Source organism: Notolabrus celidotus, unplaced genomic scaffold (genome assembly GCF_009762535.1).
Source record: "Notolabrus celidotus isolate fNotCel1 unplaced genomic scaffold, fNotCel1.pri scaffold_292_arrow_ctg1, whole genome shotgun sequence".
NCBI lineage: Eukaryota > Metazoa > Chordata > Actinopteri > Labriformes > Labridae > Notolabrus > Notolabrus celidotus.
Window position 1 is genome coordinate 28,734 of NW_023260130.1, and position 17,500 is coordinate 46,233.

General features: G+C 43.7%; 1 protein-coding gene across 1 annotated transcript; it reads left to right on the plus strand.

Moving 5' to 3' along the window:
- Window positions 1-291: 291 nt before the first annotated feature.
- LOC117809453 (glutamate receptor ionotropic, delta-1-like) lies at window positions 292-8,839 on the plus strand. Its single transcript, XM_034679009.1, has 2 exons — window positions 292-988; window positions 8,132-8,839. The coding sequence occupies exons 1-2, from the start codon at window positions 899-901 to the stop codon at window positions 8,615-8,617; spliced, it is 576 nt and encodes a 191-aa protein (XP_034534900.1). The 5' UTR covers window positions 292-898; the 3' UTR covers window positions 8,618-8,839.
- The last annotated feature ends 8,661 nt before the right edge of the window (window positions 8,840-17,500 follow it).

Sequence of the window (17,500 nt, forward strand, 5' to 3'; positions counted from 1 at the left end):
GGAAGGAAAGATGGAACAAAGGAAGGAAGGAAGGAAGGAAAGATGGAACAAAGGAAGGAAGGAAGGTAATAGAAAGAAGGAAAGAAAGAAAGAAAGAAAGAAAGAAAGAAAGAAAGAAAGAAAGAAAGAAAGAAAGAAAGAAGCAAGGAAGGAAGAATGAAAGAAAGAGAAAGAAAGAAAGGATGAATAACAGACCCCAAAAATGGAATCTACAGCAGAGATCCAGAGGAACCTACGAGACAAGGGAGCTCAGGGACTCCAGAAAGGTCTAAGCCTGAATGAGGATTAAGCCTTGGTCTGTCTTTGTTGGGTTCTAAACTCATCAGTGACAAAGACCAGCTCCTGAAGTGGGCTAACTTACAAAACAACATGACCTGATACAGGATACCATCATAGAGAAGCTTCCAAGAGTCCGGAGACCACCCGACTCGTCTCAGCCTTCAGTGTAGCATTCAATCAGCCGTCATAGACCGACCTCATGTCTGTGTTCTACCTCTGGACAACACTCACCTCAGCTCAGCAGGGGACTCACCTCTACACACACACACACACACACCTCCACACACACACACACACACACACCATCAGAGAGCTCAAACAGAGGCCCAGCTTTAACGTGGATCCATAAACTAAAGTGTGAGCAGAGCGTCTGCAGTGGGTGTGTCGCCCCTTTATCAATAAGATATGTCTCCCACATCCCCGTCCATAACTCCTGGTTCTGTCACTGTGTCACGTCTTATTGCAAATTATATGTCAATGTGGACACCCGTGTTATCTATCTCCCTTCTTCTCTCCATCTATCCCCTTCTCATTTTTGATTTACACTTGACTGTCTATGATCTCGTGCAGGTTACTAAGGATTACAGACTGGCAAGGGTTTCTGGTCCATTGACATATAATGACATTACAACTGCTTCATCGGAGGGGAGGAGGGACATTTGGACAGACAGAGAGAGAGGCTGGGATGAAGCAGAAGCTATTGATACAGGTCAGACTAGACCTCCCATACATAACCATCCAAAATAAAGACAACAGCAAAAACACATCTGTTCCATCGCCAAGATATTTCTTTTTCTTTGTTGATTTCTGAATCCCCAAAACGAGCCGAAACACGCCTCAGGCTTTTCTTTCTGTGGCCCAGGTTCTAGAAATGTTTCTCTGATTTGATTGAAGCTCATTAAGAAAATGTAACTTTGAGGGGTTTTGTCTCTGAGAGGTCTAAGGATCTCCTTCCTTAGAGAGCGTTAATTCTGAAGTTTGTGGTTTAACTTTCCAGCTTCACAGAAAGTTAAACAAGAAGTTATTTCTTAGACGTTTAATCTCATTACAAAAGAGCAAAACTACTCAAATGAATTTGGTTCATGATCCCAAAACAGACAGCTTGGTGTTAATTGCAATTGATCTGAACCTGGGCTTCGTCTCTACGCAGACGATGTGATAATTAAAGCTGTAATTGATGCCGGGGCCTCGGCTGGCTCCTGAGGGCCCTCTAACCTTTCACACTGAGCACCCCCTGCCGTTAGAAACCCTCCTAGGTTCTTATAGTACCTTTTCTGTTTCTTCTTGCTTTGTTTCAGTCCGCCATCTTTAACTGTGGTTGGCATTCCATGTAGCCTGAGCTCACTTTTACCTGTTTTTGGCGTGACAAACTGTTAGACTCACAAGAAACACCACCATCCAGCAAAGTGCCTTTATACACACCACTTAAAGCTCCAATTATAACCTTTAACAAACTAAGAGAACTAAACAGGAAGTGCATCAGTGCTTCAGAGAACTAAACAGGAAGTGCATCAGTGCTTCAGAGAGCTAAACAGGAAGTGCATCAGTGCTTCAGAGAACTAAACAGGAAGTGCATCAGTGCTTCAGAGAACTAAACAGGAAGTGCATCAGTGCTTCAGAGAACTAAACAGGAAGTGCATCTGTGCTTCAGAGAACTAAACAGGAATTGCATCAGTGCTTCAGAGAACTAAACAGGAAGTGCATCAGTGCTTCAGAGAACTAAACAGGAAGTGCATCAGTGCTTCAGAGAACTAAACAGGAAGTGCATCTGTGCTTCAGAGAACTAAACAGGAAGTGCATCAGTGCTTCAGAGAACTAAACAGGAAGTGCATCAGTGCTTCAGAGAACTAAACAGGAAGTGTATCTGTGCTTCAGAGAACTAAACAGGAAGTGCATCAGTGCTTCAGAGAACTAAACAGGAAGTGCATCAGTGCTTCAGAGAACTAAACATGCATAACTTTGACACTTTAAAACAGAAATTTAAAAGAGGAGGAATCCTTCTAAAACAAAATGTTAGAGCAACATTTGGAGAATGGAGTCGTTGATGCATCGTCATCGTGTTTGGACATTTCTCAGAGGCAGAAGCGTCTGTTCGTTCGAGGTAACACCGGAGCCAGAGCGTCCGAATATTTAAGCTAGCTCATATATTTTAAAAACTCTCATTTTAGCCCAAAACGTTCAGATCACAACTACATCGTTTACCAAAATGATGCTCAACTCAACTTTATTTATAGAGCGCCTTTGATAAGATAAGATATTACTTTATTGATCCCCGGGGGGGAAATTCAGTTGTTACAGCAACCCAGACATAAGTACAATCAACAAGAAGTTTCAATAAGTAAATAAGTAGATAAATAAAGCTAGAATACAATTTAGATATATACAATGTTACAATGGAATTTAGATTAAATAGCAGTAATTACAGGCAGTATTAAAATGTTTCAGTAGTGACATGTTGACATGGTGTGATTATGGTTGGTAATGACAGATTAAGCAATAAATAAATAATAAATATGGGTATGTAATATGACAGTGAGTTGTAGTTACAATAATAATGTAATATAACATAATATGGTAAATACCAGATACATACCAGCAGGAAGCCCAAAGTGCTTCACAACATTACAGAGAGACAGAAAACAACAGGAATGGTAAAATAATAAAAGATATATATTGAAATAAAAGTCAATCCAGTCAAATTAAAAAAATAAGTAAGGGTAGAAAGCAAAATTAAAAATCAGTTAAAGTTAAAAAGAACAGATAAAAAGAATTAATAAATAAATGTTGTTAAAATTAAAATAAATTACTCCAAAGTGGGAACTAGAGAGGAAATGTGGGGAGTAGAGAGCGGGGGAAGACATGCAGGAGATGGTCGACCGGCTGGGGATTGAACCGGCGACCCCTGCGATGAGGGCTCTGTATGTGGCGCGCTTAGACCGCTAGACCACCAGCGCCCCAGAACTAGTGGTTTCCCCTCACCTTACGGTCTGAGGTGTCAACAAGCAGAAGCTAAATGTGTCTGAACTCTTCTCTGGATTGATTTGGCTGACATGAGATCAGTTTGTCTCTGGTGTTGCTCATGTTAGTGAAAGTTAATAACCGTAGTCAAGGGGTTTTAACCAATCAGAATCAAGCATCTTACACAGCCTGACTGAACGTAACTTCACCTTATAACCCGCTTCACTTATTAACATCCTGTCAGAGTATCCAGAACACGTCCGCCTCTGAGAAACGTCCAATCTGCACATTTGAACGATCTCCATCAGGGACCGTCAGAGCGGTCACCATGCAGACTCCAGAGTCTGGTCCTGTAACGGGGAGATGTTATATCAAAGGCAGCCCGTTATAAAAACCACTGCTCTTTACTTAAAGGCTTAAACGTTTCTGAGGGGCGCTTTAATCCAAACGAAGCAGAAACAAGCGGTAACAGTTCTTATCACACTCCAGCACGGCCCACTCAACAGTTGCAGTGTTCACGGAGACGCAGGAGGGAGAGTGATTTAGAATCCCCCCCTGCTGGCAGCCCTCATTAAAAGAGCTGTTTGTTTTCCAAATTAATGGAGGCTTTCACACGCCTGTTGTTTTCTCGCTCTGCACTTACATCACCAGTCCGTCTTTAACGACCGGCTGAGGTTTAATCCCAGGCATTTATTTATTTAGGCGAGCTGCCAGGTCCACGCTGCCCAAAACATATTTTAATGAGACGGCGGTGGACTGAAACAATAACCTGAGCGAAGATGTTTTAATTGGCTCTGAGAGGACTTCTTTCAGACTGAAGAGGGATCACTCAAAGCAGAGCAGAGCGGGCCTCGTGTGTTTTGGTGCGGTTCAAACAAAGGCTGCAGACGGAGACGCACTCTGAGGCTTCTTCAAGTGTTTGCTGTTAACACGCAATCACAGGCGTGTTAACAGGAAGTGCCGTCTGCTGGCTGTACCGCCACATAAAGACGGAATCCTCAGAGCGGTTTGATTCAGGCCGCCTCTCTTCTCAGAGACAAACTCTTTGATTTCTGTTAACCGCTCCCTCTTCATCACGAGCTGAGAGGTCACGACCTCTTAGAGAGGTCACGACCTCTTAGAGAGGTCACATCCTCTTAGAGAGATCACGACCTCTTAGAGAGGTCACATCCTCTTAGAGAGGTCACGCCCTCTTAGAGAGGTCACGACCTCTTAGAGAGGTCACATCCTCTTAGAGAGATCACGCCCTCTTAGAGAGGTCACGCCCTCTTAGAGAGTTCACATCCTCTTAGAGAGATCACGTCCTCTTAGAGAGATCACATCCTCTTAGAGAGATCACGACCTCTTAGAGAGGTCACATCCTCTTAGAGAGATCTCGACCTCTTAGAGAGGTCACGCCCTCTTAGAGAGGTCACATCCTCTTAGAGAGATCACGCCCTCTTAGAGAGTTCACATCCTCTTAGAGAGATCACGCCCTCTTAGAGAGGTCACGCCCTCTTAGAGAGGTCACATCCTCTTAGAGAGATCACGCCCTCTTAGAGAGGTCACATCCTCTTAGAGAGATCACGCCCTCTTAGAGAGATCACGACCTCTTAGAGAGGTCACATCCTCTTAGAGAGATCACGCCCTCTTAGAGAGGTCACATCCTCTTAGAGAGATCACGACCTCTTAGAGATTTCACGTCCTCTTAGAGAGGTCACGCCCTCTTAGAGAGGTCACGCCCTCTTAGAGATTTCACGTCCTCTTAGAGAGGTCACGCCCTCTTAGAGAGATCACGCCCTCTTAGAGAGGTCACGACCTCTTAGAGAGGTCACATCCTCTTAGAGAGGTCACGTCCTCTTAGAGAGGTCACGCCCTCTTAGAGAGGTCACGCCCTCTTAGAGAGATCACGTCCTCTTAGAGAGGTCACGCCCTCTTAGAGAGGTCACGCCCTCTTAGAGAGATCAAATCCTCTTAGAGAGGTCACGTCCTCTTAGAGAGATCACAACCTCTTAGAGAGATCACATCCTCTTAGAGAGGTCACATCCTCTTAGAGAGATCACGCCCTCTTAGAGAGGTCACGACCTCTTAGAGAGGTCACATCCTCTTAGAGAGGTCACATCCTCTTAGAGAGATCACGCCCTCTTAGAGAGGTCACGCCCTCTTAGAGAGGTCACATCCTCTTAGAGAGGTCACTACCTCTTAGAGAGTTCACGCCCTCTTCTTAAAAATCAGTTAACCCTCCTGTTATGTTCGTTTCTCTGGAACAGCAATAATGTTCCTGGGACAATTTGACCCGGGACATATTTAATCATCCAAAAGTGTCATTACTAAAAAATCCCAATGCGCATTTGTTTTAATCTAATTTTGAACTCCATTACTAACCATTTAAATCAATATTTAGTCCATTGGTGTTCTTTAATTTTCACAGATCATGGTTCAATGAGGATAACTCACTCGTTTTTCATTTATAATTAATGTTAAAACTTATTTTAATGCACATGGGAAAGCCCTAAATATAAATACAATAGTTTTACATGATACAGATTTTTGTTTATTTTATTTTACATTTTTATTTTTATTATTTTTATGAAGTGATGTTGATAAATTTACACGACACCTCTTCTGTCAAGACATATACTGCCTTTAAAAAGGGTCAATTTGACCTGCAACATAACAGGAGGATTAAAGATAAAAAGATCAGATAAATACAAGAAATAAATAAATATTGTTAAAATAATGATTAAAGTACTGCAGTCCAGGGTTAAAAATAAATTACTCCAAATTAAAATCTAGATTAATAACAGAAACTAACGTTTTAGGGACATTATTTACCGATATGATCTCAACTCAACTCATTTTTATTTATATAAATAAAATATTTATTTAAAAAATAAAAATAAAGTGAATACAGCAAAATTAAAAGATCAGATAAATACATAAATAAATAAATACATAAATAATGATTCAAATAATTCAGTCCGGGGTTAAAAATAAATTACGCCAGATAATAAAGCCGCAGTGTTTACCAATATGATGCTTAACTCAACTCAACTTTATTTATAAAGCACCTTTCATACTTACAAGCATGAAGTCTAAAGAGCTTCAACAAAACAACTGAAACAGAAAACAACAGAAATGGTAAAATAATCAGATAAAATACTTAAAATTAGAAATACAGTCAAAATAAAGACCAGATAAAAGGTTAGGGATAAATGTTTTAAAAAACAACATTTAACTGACAATTTATCACCAAACACAAAACAAAGTGGTGTTACGAAAAGCTTTAAAACTCTTTGCACATGCAAAAATAATAAATGAAGGCATCCATCAAAAACTGCTTTGCAAGAAAAACATCTTAATGTTTCCAAACAGACGCGATTACAACGCAGGAAGTGACAAAATGAAGACTGACCTGAAGTTAGAATCCTTAAGATTCAAGATCAGGTGGTCAAAAGGTCCCAAGGCCCAAATTGGGAGCATCAAGCGTTGAAGCTTTGAGGCTCCTTTGCTTTCTGCTTTTCTCAGATGCACAACGTCTCTGATGAGTTCCCAAATTGCAAAAATATTTAATTAAAGACAAGAACATTTAAATCTACCAAACGTACGTGTTGCTGCTTTAAACTGCACGCCACAGTGATTCTGCAGAAGCACACTCTCTGGTTTGCAGCAACTCAACACTAATACCTTATAATAATCTAATTTAAGTAATGCAAAGGCTCCTATGATGAACTTTAAGGTTATCACTTAAAATGACTAAAGTATGAAAAGCTAATGGAGGGCGTCGGGATGGTTGGTGTTTAAATTTCAGTATTTATCAAACTGACAACACTTCAACAAACTGTGTGTATTAATATAGTGTAACTGTGTCTTGTGCATTGTTCTGAATCTCACTTGTGTCACTGTGATGAGTTCCTGTGACTAATATCATTGAGTCAAAGTGAACCCCGATGCTGGAGCCAACCAGGCCGCGTGCAGGAACGCGTCCTCGCTCTGCACGTTTGTTGCAAAGCCTCGGCTATCTTTCTGCGAACACGCAGACGTGTCCAGAATTTGGATTTTGACCCTGAGCGCCATATCACTTGATATGCGAGTCAGGCCTCGCATCTCCCTCTTTTACCCCTCGTCCTTTACCTTCCCGTGACCTGCGGTTCAACAGGGAAACACTCAAGTCTCTATTAATGCCTAACAAGTATGCATGGCTGCAGTCAGCCAGGAGATGCAGTGTCAGCCAATGTTTTGATTAAATTGTTCTGATAGTGAACCAATTCCCCGATCCTCCTGCACAGAGCGTGCCGGCTCCAAGGGCAGGGAGGAAGATGCAGGGAGGAAGATGCAGGGAGAAAGATGCACCACAGAGGAGGGAGAGAACTGAAGCGTGCATATTTTCACCTTCAGTTAAGAAAAGCAAAGAAATGCCAAAACTCTCATCCAAAGCGTGCTCACTGCAGCTTCACTTAAAGAGACAGTGCATCTTAAATAAACAGATCTAGACTGCTTATTTTAGAGGTAAATAAGAGCTCTCCCCGCCGAGGTCTCTCAATCCAGCCTCCAACAGCTTTACAACAAACTCCCTCCGGTCAGTTTGGCTCCAGGCTTCTTTTTCTCCAGACATCAAACCTCCGATATTCTCTGGCCAAGTTTGATTTCAAGGTGCACATACCAATTGGTTTTCCGTGGCCTCAGTTTCCACTGGGCTCGATCCAAAAGAAGCAACAAGAGGCTGCCTATCAGCAGTCTTCAGTCCAAAAGGCCACGTCCAAAATCTTTAGACTGCATGGAGCACCGACAGTAAAAGTCTGAGAAACCGGCCCATCGCCAATCTCAGCCTCTGTGTCCCTCCTCTCCTCCCCTCCCTCCCCCCCTGTCTCCTCCCCTCTGTCCTCTTCCACCCCCCCCACTCCTCCTCTTGTAGGACAAGGAGGTGAACCTGGAACAGGTGCATCGTCGTATGAACAGTCTTTTGGACGAGGACTTGGCCCACAAGCAGATCCCCGGCCCCTCTATCGAGATCTCTGCGCTGGACATCGGCAGAGTGCAGCCCAGCCAAGCCTCTCTGGTGGGGGGGGCGGAGTCCGTGCGGGACTACCCGGGCCTCGGTGTGACCACCTTCCTCCCAGGGGAGGGGGCACCACCTCCCCCGCTTCCCCATCCTCACCATGGGGGGACCCTAGGCAGGACGCTACCTCTGTCCCAGGGCCCTGGCAGCAACACGTTGCCCCTGCACCACCCTCTCAGCAGCACCAGCCACAGCGGCACCATGCAGTGCAAACACAGGGCGCCCAACGGGGGGCTCTTCCGGCAGAGCCCTGGCAAGACACCCATGCCAATGTCCTACCAGGCAGTCTCCGCAGGACCCATACCCGAAGCCATTGATGCCACCCACAGTACATCCATATAGGTCTCCTATAGGATGGGCTCAAACTGCATCAATGACGAGTCGCTCTCTGGACTTTGGTCCAGTTTTCACGGCGACCCTGGTAACGGATCTCTAAAAGGAAAATTATTACAGCGGATGAAACATACGTGTACAAAGAAAAAAAAAGATTTTTTATTTCACTACCTGTTCAGAAAGCAGATGTTACATAAAACTAAATGTTAAAAACAACAACAAAAAAAAAAAGGTGGGAGGCGGGCGGGGCGGGACGGCGGGTGTAATTTCTCTCTTGTACATATCTGTAAATACCAAGAGAACGAAGTGAGGTTAAAGTGTATTTTGAATATTCTCAATTTTTGAAGTTGAGTTATAAAAAAAACAAAAAAGACATAAAAATATATATATACATTGATGAAAAGTTATGACTGTTTGAATGGCTTTGTAAATTTTGTTCAATATGAAACAATGACGCGAAATTCATTGTGATTGTTTTCTAAGTGCCGAAATTAAACGATGTCTCTCCACAACTCATCGATGTAAACGACTACCCATGATGCACCGCTGTAGGGACATTTTTTAGTGTTGGACACCTACTGTTATGCACCTCTGTACCAACCCCTATATATATATCTTCAGCATTGGACGAAAATGATCACAATTTTTTTCTTCATTTGTATTGAATATATAATATACATTGTTTTTGGAAATCAAGAGTCTACATTCACTTTCTTACGTTGACTGTAAATGGTGTTTCCTTCTGCGAGGAGTAGGGAAGAGACGAGCAGATCTTTATGTTTTACACGGTGTGGTGGTTTTGTTTTTATCGCCTCTTCTTTAATTTGCATCCGTACTGTCTAATGGAGGAAGAGGAGGAAGTTTAGTTTGTAGAAGGAGGAATGAAAAAACAGGAGAGGGAGAGGAAGGAGAGATTGTTGGGCTGCGTTCACACCAAGTAGTGTCCCAATCCTGAAATGCAATCACAGAAGACTGCCTTCGTTTGGGAGTTAGACTCAGAGTTTGACTGATATGGCCTCCATCCTGGAACCAACAGGACTTGGCCCCCAGACTTGATGCCCTTAATGTGGCGAAGGCCCGTCTGTTGGCCAAGGCAAACACCCAGAGAAACAGGGTTGGTCATCCAAAACCAGAGAGAGAGCTTGCTCCGGTCGGTCTTTTGGACTCTGCACCATTCTGGTTGATGCACAAATATTTTGATAACCACTTGATGGATTTTCAAGAAATTTGGTGCAAAGGTGCACAACACCAAGACCTTTAATTTGAGTCCCATCACCTGGGTACAAACATTAGCGTTAACATCTTCCCCTTGGAAAAAGGGACGCCACTTGTTGCGTCATTTTCCATCATGCACATGTGACAGAATTAATGAGCTGTAAGTTAGGGAAGTTCTTCTGCAATGCAAGCACCTTGGGTCCAATGTGGTCTTCAGTTTCTATCAAATCAAGACATTTAAATGCAGATTGCAAAGCTGCGTTCTCTGAAAGAGCTCAAACTTCAGAGTGATTATTTGTAGAAATACGGGCCTCTTTCCAAACACTTGTAGACACCTTTCTTGGTGCAAGTTTTGGTAAGAATGGTACCTTCCCCAATTCCTTTTGGATCCTGCTTGTGCAAGGTCTCCTTTTGCAACAACCACTTCATCTTGATGCCCAAAATAATTGGCAAAGTGTAGGAGAATGCAAAACGGAGAGGTGGGATCAAGTGGTAAGACCATGCATGGGAATCTGATTCTCCGCTTCAATCATCTTACGATTTGCAGAACTGGAACCAAAGTGCTTTGCAGTCAGCAGCTACACATGTGCATCTTGACTGATCCATCTCCTGGTTTTAGTTGCTGTCACTTCTGTACACTAGTACCATGCTCCTCCTGCAAGAGGACCCTCACATTTTTGTGTGACGGTGTGACCGCAGCCTCACAATCTCCCATTTTTATTTGTTCTATTTAACCTGAAGAAAAAAAGAAACCATGTAGAAAGAACTATCTGCTATATAGATACTTTTTATACGAGAGAATTTAATGTCGATCACTTGTATACAAGTTGTTTTTTTTCTCCTGCAAGAGCAGCACAGTTATTTTAATCACAAAGAGTGAGAGAGCGATACAAAGTGGCCTCATATTCCCACAAGTCATTCCTAATGAGATCCATTATCACCTGCAGGGATGACAGAGGGCGTCATTACCCAAAGTGCAATCAGAGGCTGGTGATGTGGGGGATTCTGCAGGTGCCATACCTCAAACTGCTTGTAATATAGAGGGAATCTGATTATGTTTGCAAAACACCGGATCGTTTCCCTCCGAGGGAAAAACCGTCTGATGAACCTTTAAGGAAAACTCTTTTCAATCGGAGAGATAAAAGCTTGCTCTCTTTTCGCTCTCATAAGTGCAATTAATGTGCGTTTATGGGCCTGATGAGTTTCAACTTCATTTTCATTTGCCGGGCAGCGGCTGTTTGGAAACATGCTGATCACACACAGAGGAGAGTTCAGCACGCGAGCTCAGACGGTCCAGAGCTGCTCGCCCCTTTCAGAGGGTTTCCATCCAAAACAGATTCATGTTGGCCGAGGAAATCCAGAAACGAAGGGCTTCATTCTTTAAACTCGTTCAGTAGACAGGGCCCTGACTCTAACTGATAAAGATGTCATGAAAGGGAAGGTGTATTTGTTCCTCAGTTCCTTAAATACTGATTCACTTCTCGCCCAAATCTGTGATCGTATAGCGCCGATGAAACTCCCACAACTCGTGACTTTAACCCAAATTACATCATCTCAACTGCTGACTTTACTCTCAATGATCTCTCTTCCCGACGTGTCACCTACAGTTTGTGGTTGAATTCAGGAGCAGATCTCAGTTGGTGTTAAGGGGAAACAAACTTCAAGTTAAGTCAAGCTTAGCCCAACGATAGGAAGTTTTCCCAAACCTGTGACCGAACCAGCGTCTTTGATTTGGAGCTAATGCGGCCTTCATGTGGATTCAGGCGGATGGAAGACAGCACGATGGATTTTGTCTTAGCACAGCAGGGAATTGAAGCTGATAGTTATCCTACATTAAGCAATCCTCTGAAGCTCATATTTGAAGGTCTGGCTATAATTGTTTGTGCTCTGCTGTGTGCAAAGCTCAATCTGTCTTCAGTCGCCCATCCGCCCAAATCCAGGTGAATGCACAAGCTCCTAATTGGTGCATTGTGTAAGCAGTGTACTATCCCAAACCAAACACCAAGAAACGTCACCGCAGTGTGGAGTAACTTTGACATAGTGGCCAAAAACTGGAACTACAACTTGTGAAAGGCACACCAGTGAGAAAGAGACGTCTGGTATTTGGTGAGGGATCAGGGTCCACCTTCACGAACACCCTTTAACTTACCTCTGCTTAGACCTCTGTTCCTCACATGAGGGATGCACGATGAGGATCAGTCTGAGAGGCAACCAAGTGCAGCTGCAACAAGCTGACGATAGAGCAAAAATGGCGACCGCCTGTGTGGATGTTTTTCCCTGTTTCATAGAATAACGATTGAAGTATTCAGAGAGGAAGAAAACAATCCTCAAGTTTGACTCAACAAATCTTTGAGTAAGCTAACAAGACGTCTTAGCATTAGCCAAAAATATGACAACGTGCGTTTGAAAGCTGCAGAAATTTAAGCTGAGACTTCTGAGGTAGAAGACTAAGGATCAAAGTAATCCCTGCTACTTTGCAGACGTATCTCTACCTGCCCTGAATCCACATCGTGCATCCCTTCTTCACGTTCCTTTGAAAGGTGGAGATGCATTTCCAACACTAAGACACGTAAACTAACCTAGCGTCAGTCACTCAGCATCCAGTCCACCTTGCCCTTACATTCAACCACCCCACACAAAGGCCAGACCACTTCATGCATCAGCTCTAAGCAGTCCAGAATCCTCTGAAACCAGTCTGTCTTTAGTCGCCCATCCCTCCAAATCCAGGTGAATGCACAAGCTCCTAATTGGTGCATTGTGCAAGCCGTGTCCTATCCCAAACCAAGCATCAAGAAACATCCCTGCAGTGTGGAGTAACTTTGACATAGCAGCCAAAAACTGGAACTACACCTTGTGAAAGGCACACCAGTGAGAAAGAGACGTCTGGTATTTGGCGAGGGACTTCGTAGGTGGAGCTTATAGCCATTAAGGGATCAGGGTCAAAATTCACGAACTCCCTTTAACTTAAGTCTGCTTAGACCTCATGAGGGATGCACGATGAGGATCAGTCTGAGAGGCAAACAAGTGCAGCTGCAACAAGCTGACGAAAGAGCAAAAATTGCGTCCGCCTGTGTGGATGTTTTTCCCTGCTTCATAGAATAACGATTGAAGTATTCAGAGAGGAAGAAAACAATCCTCATGTTTGACTCAACAAATCTTTGAGTAAGCTGACAAGACGTCTTTGTCATTGCAATGAAGATGTGTTCAAGAAATACGAAGCAAGATAGGGCGATTTTTGCCACGCCAATTCAACGTGTGTTTTAAAGCTGCAGAGATTTGAGCCGAGACAACCCAAAGCTAAGCTTGATTTGATCTGAGGTAGAAGACTAAGGATCAAAGTAATCCCTGCTACTTTGCAGACGTATCTTTCCTGGCATGAATGATGAGGCATCGGCTCACAAATCCATATCGTGCATCCCTTCTTCACGTTCCTAAACTAACCTTTAAACATCTAAAAAGTTCTCTAATATTCAAACGCCAGACACTCAGCATCTAGTCCACCTTGCCCTTACTTTCAACCACCCCACACAAAGGCCAGACCACTTCCTGCATCAGCTCTAAGCAGTCCAGAATCCCCTGAAACCACGTTTTATTTTAGGGTCACACGTGCTCATCCTGAACCAGATGAACCCGGTTCAGCCTGTAGGACCAACATGCTTTATTTGGTGCATTTATTCTGTGTGATAAACCCTCTGAGTCAGTGTGGGTACAGACGGTAACATGTGAACGCTCCTCTGTTTTAAGAACCATGAATATATTTAGTATCTGCTGAAAGGGGGGGTCAAGAAGCTAATGTTCTGCTCCTGTGTGAATACAGATCCTGCAGTATCTGAACTCTGCTGCAGTGTTTTTTAAATCGTCGTCCGGATCATCGACTCTGACGCTCGTCTGAACAGACTCTACGTGGATGTTTTCTAACTGTGTCAGTAGTTGCTCTCGTGAATCGACTTGCTTTTCACACTGTGCTCCCACGACGCGACGGCAGGACGGACTGAGAGCGAGGACACCTGAGCGGGGCGTGATGGATGGCAGGTGGGACCGGGGAGTCTGTGTGGCCGGTGTGGCTTTGTGTGTCACGCTCCTGCAGAAGAACATGAACTGTCATAGCATATAGTCTGTCACGGAGGGAGACCCTTATTTTATTTATGAATATGCTGCTTGGAGTTTCTTAATCTTTAATAAAGAAATATGGTTTACACATCTGTCTCCACATTTTTATGGAACACGTCACAACCCTCGTCAACTCCCGCTCCTCCTTTCTGCTGTGTCTGATTTCACCAGGGTCATATGTATCCTCACTGATGCTCACTCTGTTCTGTACTCTGGGGATCTTTGCTGCTGCTCTCCCTGCCTGTATGCACATGTAAGCGAGGGGAGGTGTGCTCTCCCTGCCTCACGCTTTGGCGTTCCATGTAAGCACATGGAAGGGCTAGGAGCTCGCAGAACAGAGCCAAACCACCAAATATAACGTATTACATGCAAATAATTGATTCTATTTGAGGAGAGTGGTCCTGACTGAAGTATAATTAAACCTAATGATAGAATTACCATGATATAGTATATAATGTGGATTCCCAAAGTTTTCAAGCCATGACCCCCAAAATACAAGTGCCAAAGACTCACAACCCTCACTGTCCCTGGATGTAATTAAAATGTAGCTTCATTTAGCTCATCTGCAGAAAGTTAGCCTAGCTTCACGCACATGTGGCTCTGTTTCCTGTGTTGTTATGAATGAACCTGCTGCTACTGATGCTTCTGTGGTTATATTTACAACAATGAGTAAAATATGCAATCTTAAATAACTTAAAAAAAATAAAAATCTAGAAGACTTCTCTTCACCCCCCTTTAGTGTCTGGCGACCCCCACTTTGGGGAACCCCTGGTATATAAGACACCTAAATAAGTGAGCTATCCTGCATCCAATAAACCAGTAACAAATGCAGAGCGAGGTGTTTTATTGTGTTGCAGCATTATACCAAGAAGAGGGCGCCAAAAGATGCAAGAATCTGCTTAAATGTGCAAAGCATGCTGGGTAAAAAGCTTTGCATACTACTTTATTTTTTTTAAGTTATATTTTTGGGCATTTTCAAGAGAGAGAGGAGATGTGAGGAGCAGAGAGAGGGGGAATACGGGGCTGGGAGTCGAACCTGGGACCCCTGCAACAAGGACTGTAGCCTCTGTACTGTATATGGGGTGCAAGCTTAGACCGCTAAGCTAACGTTGCCCCTACTTGGCCTTACTTCAGATGCATTCCTCCTTCATTAGGTGGTTATGATGCATTTAAAGAAAACAGTGGGTCACTACAAAGTAAACAAAACACTGTGGAGAGCTGGTTTGATTGAAAGGACTGCGACCAGCAGGGGGAGCTATAGCACAAGTGGGTTCATCCATGCCTCACAACTATCAGAGCTACAGGAAGCTGGACTCGACTGTCATACAGGAAGCTAGCAGGATGGAGATGACATATGGTCCTTGATAGAGCTACACATCTGCAGAGATACTGCACATTGCAGGACAAATATTCCCTTTGGAAGCTTCCCAAAAACAGGCTGTGTCTTATCTATTGGTGTAATTTGTACTCCAGGATTTATGGTAACAGATTGATGACAGAGACCCCTCTTCTGTGGGAAACTCTGCATTATCAATAATCAAACTAATCATAAGTTGGAGTCTGGTGCCTTTGAGTCCAACAAGCATGTCCCCAAAACACATTTTTCCAATGCAACCTTTGCAGCTGGACCTGGAGCTGGTTTTGAGGTTAAGTCTCCATGATTCAGAACAAGCCTTGCTTCAGATTAAAGAGGAATCCATCACCTCAGCTGACCTCCAGTTCTCTGATCAGACCCTCCTGTGATCAGGTTCCTCTCTGAAATTGGAGCAGCAGTATCTGTGTCAGAAATCAGCTGGAAACACGGCTCAGTAAAGAGAAGTCTGTTCCTCCTTTCAGAGGCTCTGCTTTATTACCTCCAGGCCTTTAAAGTTAAATTAACCTACACTAAAAAAAAGAAGCTCTGAGACTTCAGCGTGAGACCAGACCGGCTGCACAGCTGCTGAGTTAGCAATCACTGCAGCTCCAAATGAAACTGAAAAATCACTTTGATAACAGCGGGACGTCTGGAGAGGAACGTCTGATCGAGGTAATACATCCCAGACTCCCCTCCACCTTTTTCATACGGGCGTAGGAATATGTTTGAACAGAGAAATAATCCCTGAGACCAAGTTATCCACCGACTTCCTGTCTCTGTCTCAAGTTACTGATGTTTTCAGTGACTTCAATAAACTGCAGAGTCAATTTGATGCATCTCTTTGGAGTGTGTTGATATAAAAACAAAGAAATGAGTCTGTACTTCCAAGAAAAGTTGAACAAAGCTACAAAAATGGGACAAATTATTCAAACTTTAAACTGCAGGGGAGATGAAGAGGAACACAAAGAGCCTGAAGAGGAGTTCTAATGCCCGGGGGAGTTTTGGATCTCTGCATCTCAGAGACGATCCGGTCCTGTTCTCTGGATTCAGATGCTGCAGGTTGAAGCTGTTGCAGCAACACGTCTGCTGCCCGTGCAATAACATTCTGAACTGTATGTAAATATATATTTGTAGATGAGTAAGATAAATATTAAATAGTTAATGATGAGTGAAGTTGTTTCGTTCATCTGTGTTGTCTGATTGATGACGTGTTTTAGACTCTGGTTGTACATGCTCAGTCGCTCCTCGTCAATATAAGAGATAGGAACATGTCCGGGTGCTCCTGCCCTGCGCCCAGAGCTGAATGCAGCTGGACGGGGCCGACGTCACAGCCGCCTGTCATAAAGTGTGGCTGACGATCGGACAGAGATAGGGATGGGTACTGAATTCTGTACTTTTATAGGTACTGACAGAATTCCATTGGTACTACTGAGTACTGATTCACGTAAAATCAAACGGTACCATGTTTCGGTACCTGAACGCATCCTTGTGACTGTGAGGGAGTGGAAGAGGAGGTGATTTTCCATACTTTCACCCTGTAATAAAGTCAGAGACTGATCGGGTGGACGTCTCTGCTCCCTGCAACTGCACGGGAGTGCGCCAAACGGAGCCTGCAGCTGACGGGTGCGTGCACTCACCGCGAGGAGAACGTACCAGGAGAAGCTCCATGTGAAAGAGCATGGCAGACCTGATGAGCCGAACATCACTGCAGAGGCCAAGCCAAAGCTTTCTCGATCTTTACAGCAGAAATAAACATGTCTACACCCTGGTTCAAAAGACGAGTGTAGTCTGGATAGATCATTTCTCGATCGTCTCACACTGTACGGGGGGTGAATTTATTCATAACGCAGTATTGAGATTACAAGTCTTCCAATGAGAGGCACAGCTGACTTGATTGGCAGGCGGGAACACTGTAGCTGTTGGCGAGGAGACTCAAAGCCCCGCCTCTTTATGTCACAATCACTCCACAGCAGTTAGGTTGAGTTCAACATTTCCAATATGGCTGCCGCCGATTGGTTTCAAAACAGCGTTTCAGAAAAAGATGATTGACGTCACAGATACTACGTCCATTATTATAATTTTTTTAAGTTATATTTTTGGGGCTTTTTGTCTTTATTTGATAGGACAGCTGAAGAGAGACAGGAAATGTGGGGAGTAGAGAGAGGGGGAAGACATGCAGGAGATGGTCGACCGGTCAGGAGTCGAACCGGCGA

Coding starts and splice junctions, on each gene's coding strand:
- LOC117809453 (XM_034679009.1), top strand. CDS start 899: ATGACATTACAACTGCTTCATCGGAGGGGAGGAGGGACATTTGGACAG. Junction 989..8,131: donor AGCAGAAGCTATTGATACAG/GTCAGACTAGAC, acceptor CTCCTCTTGTAG/GACAAGGAGGTGAACCTGGA.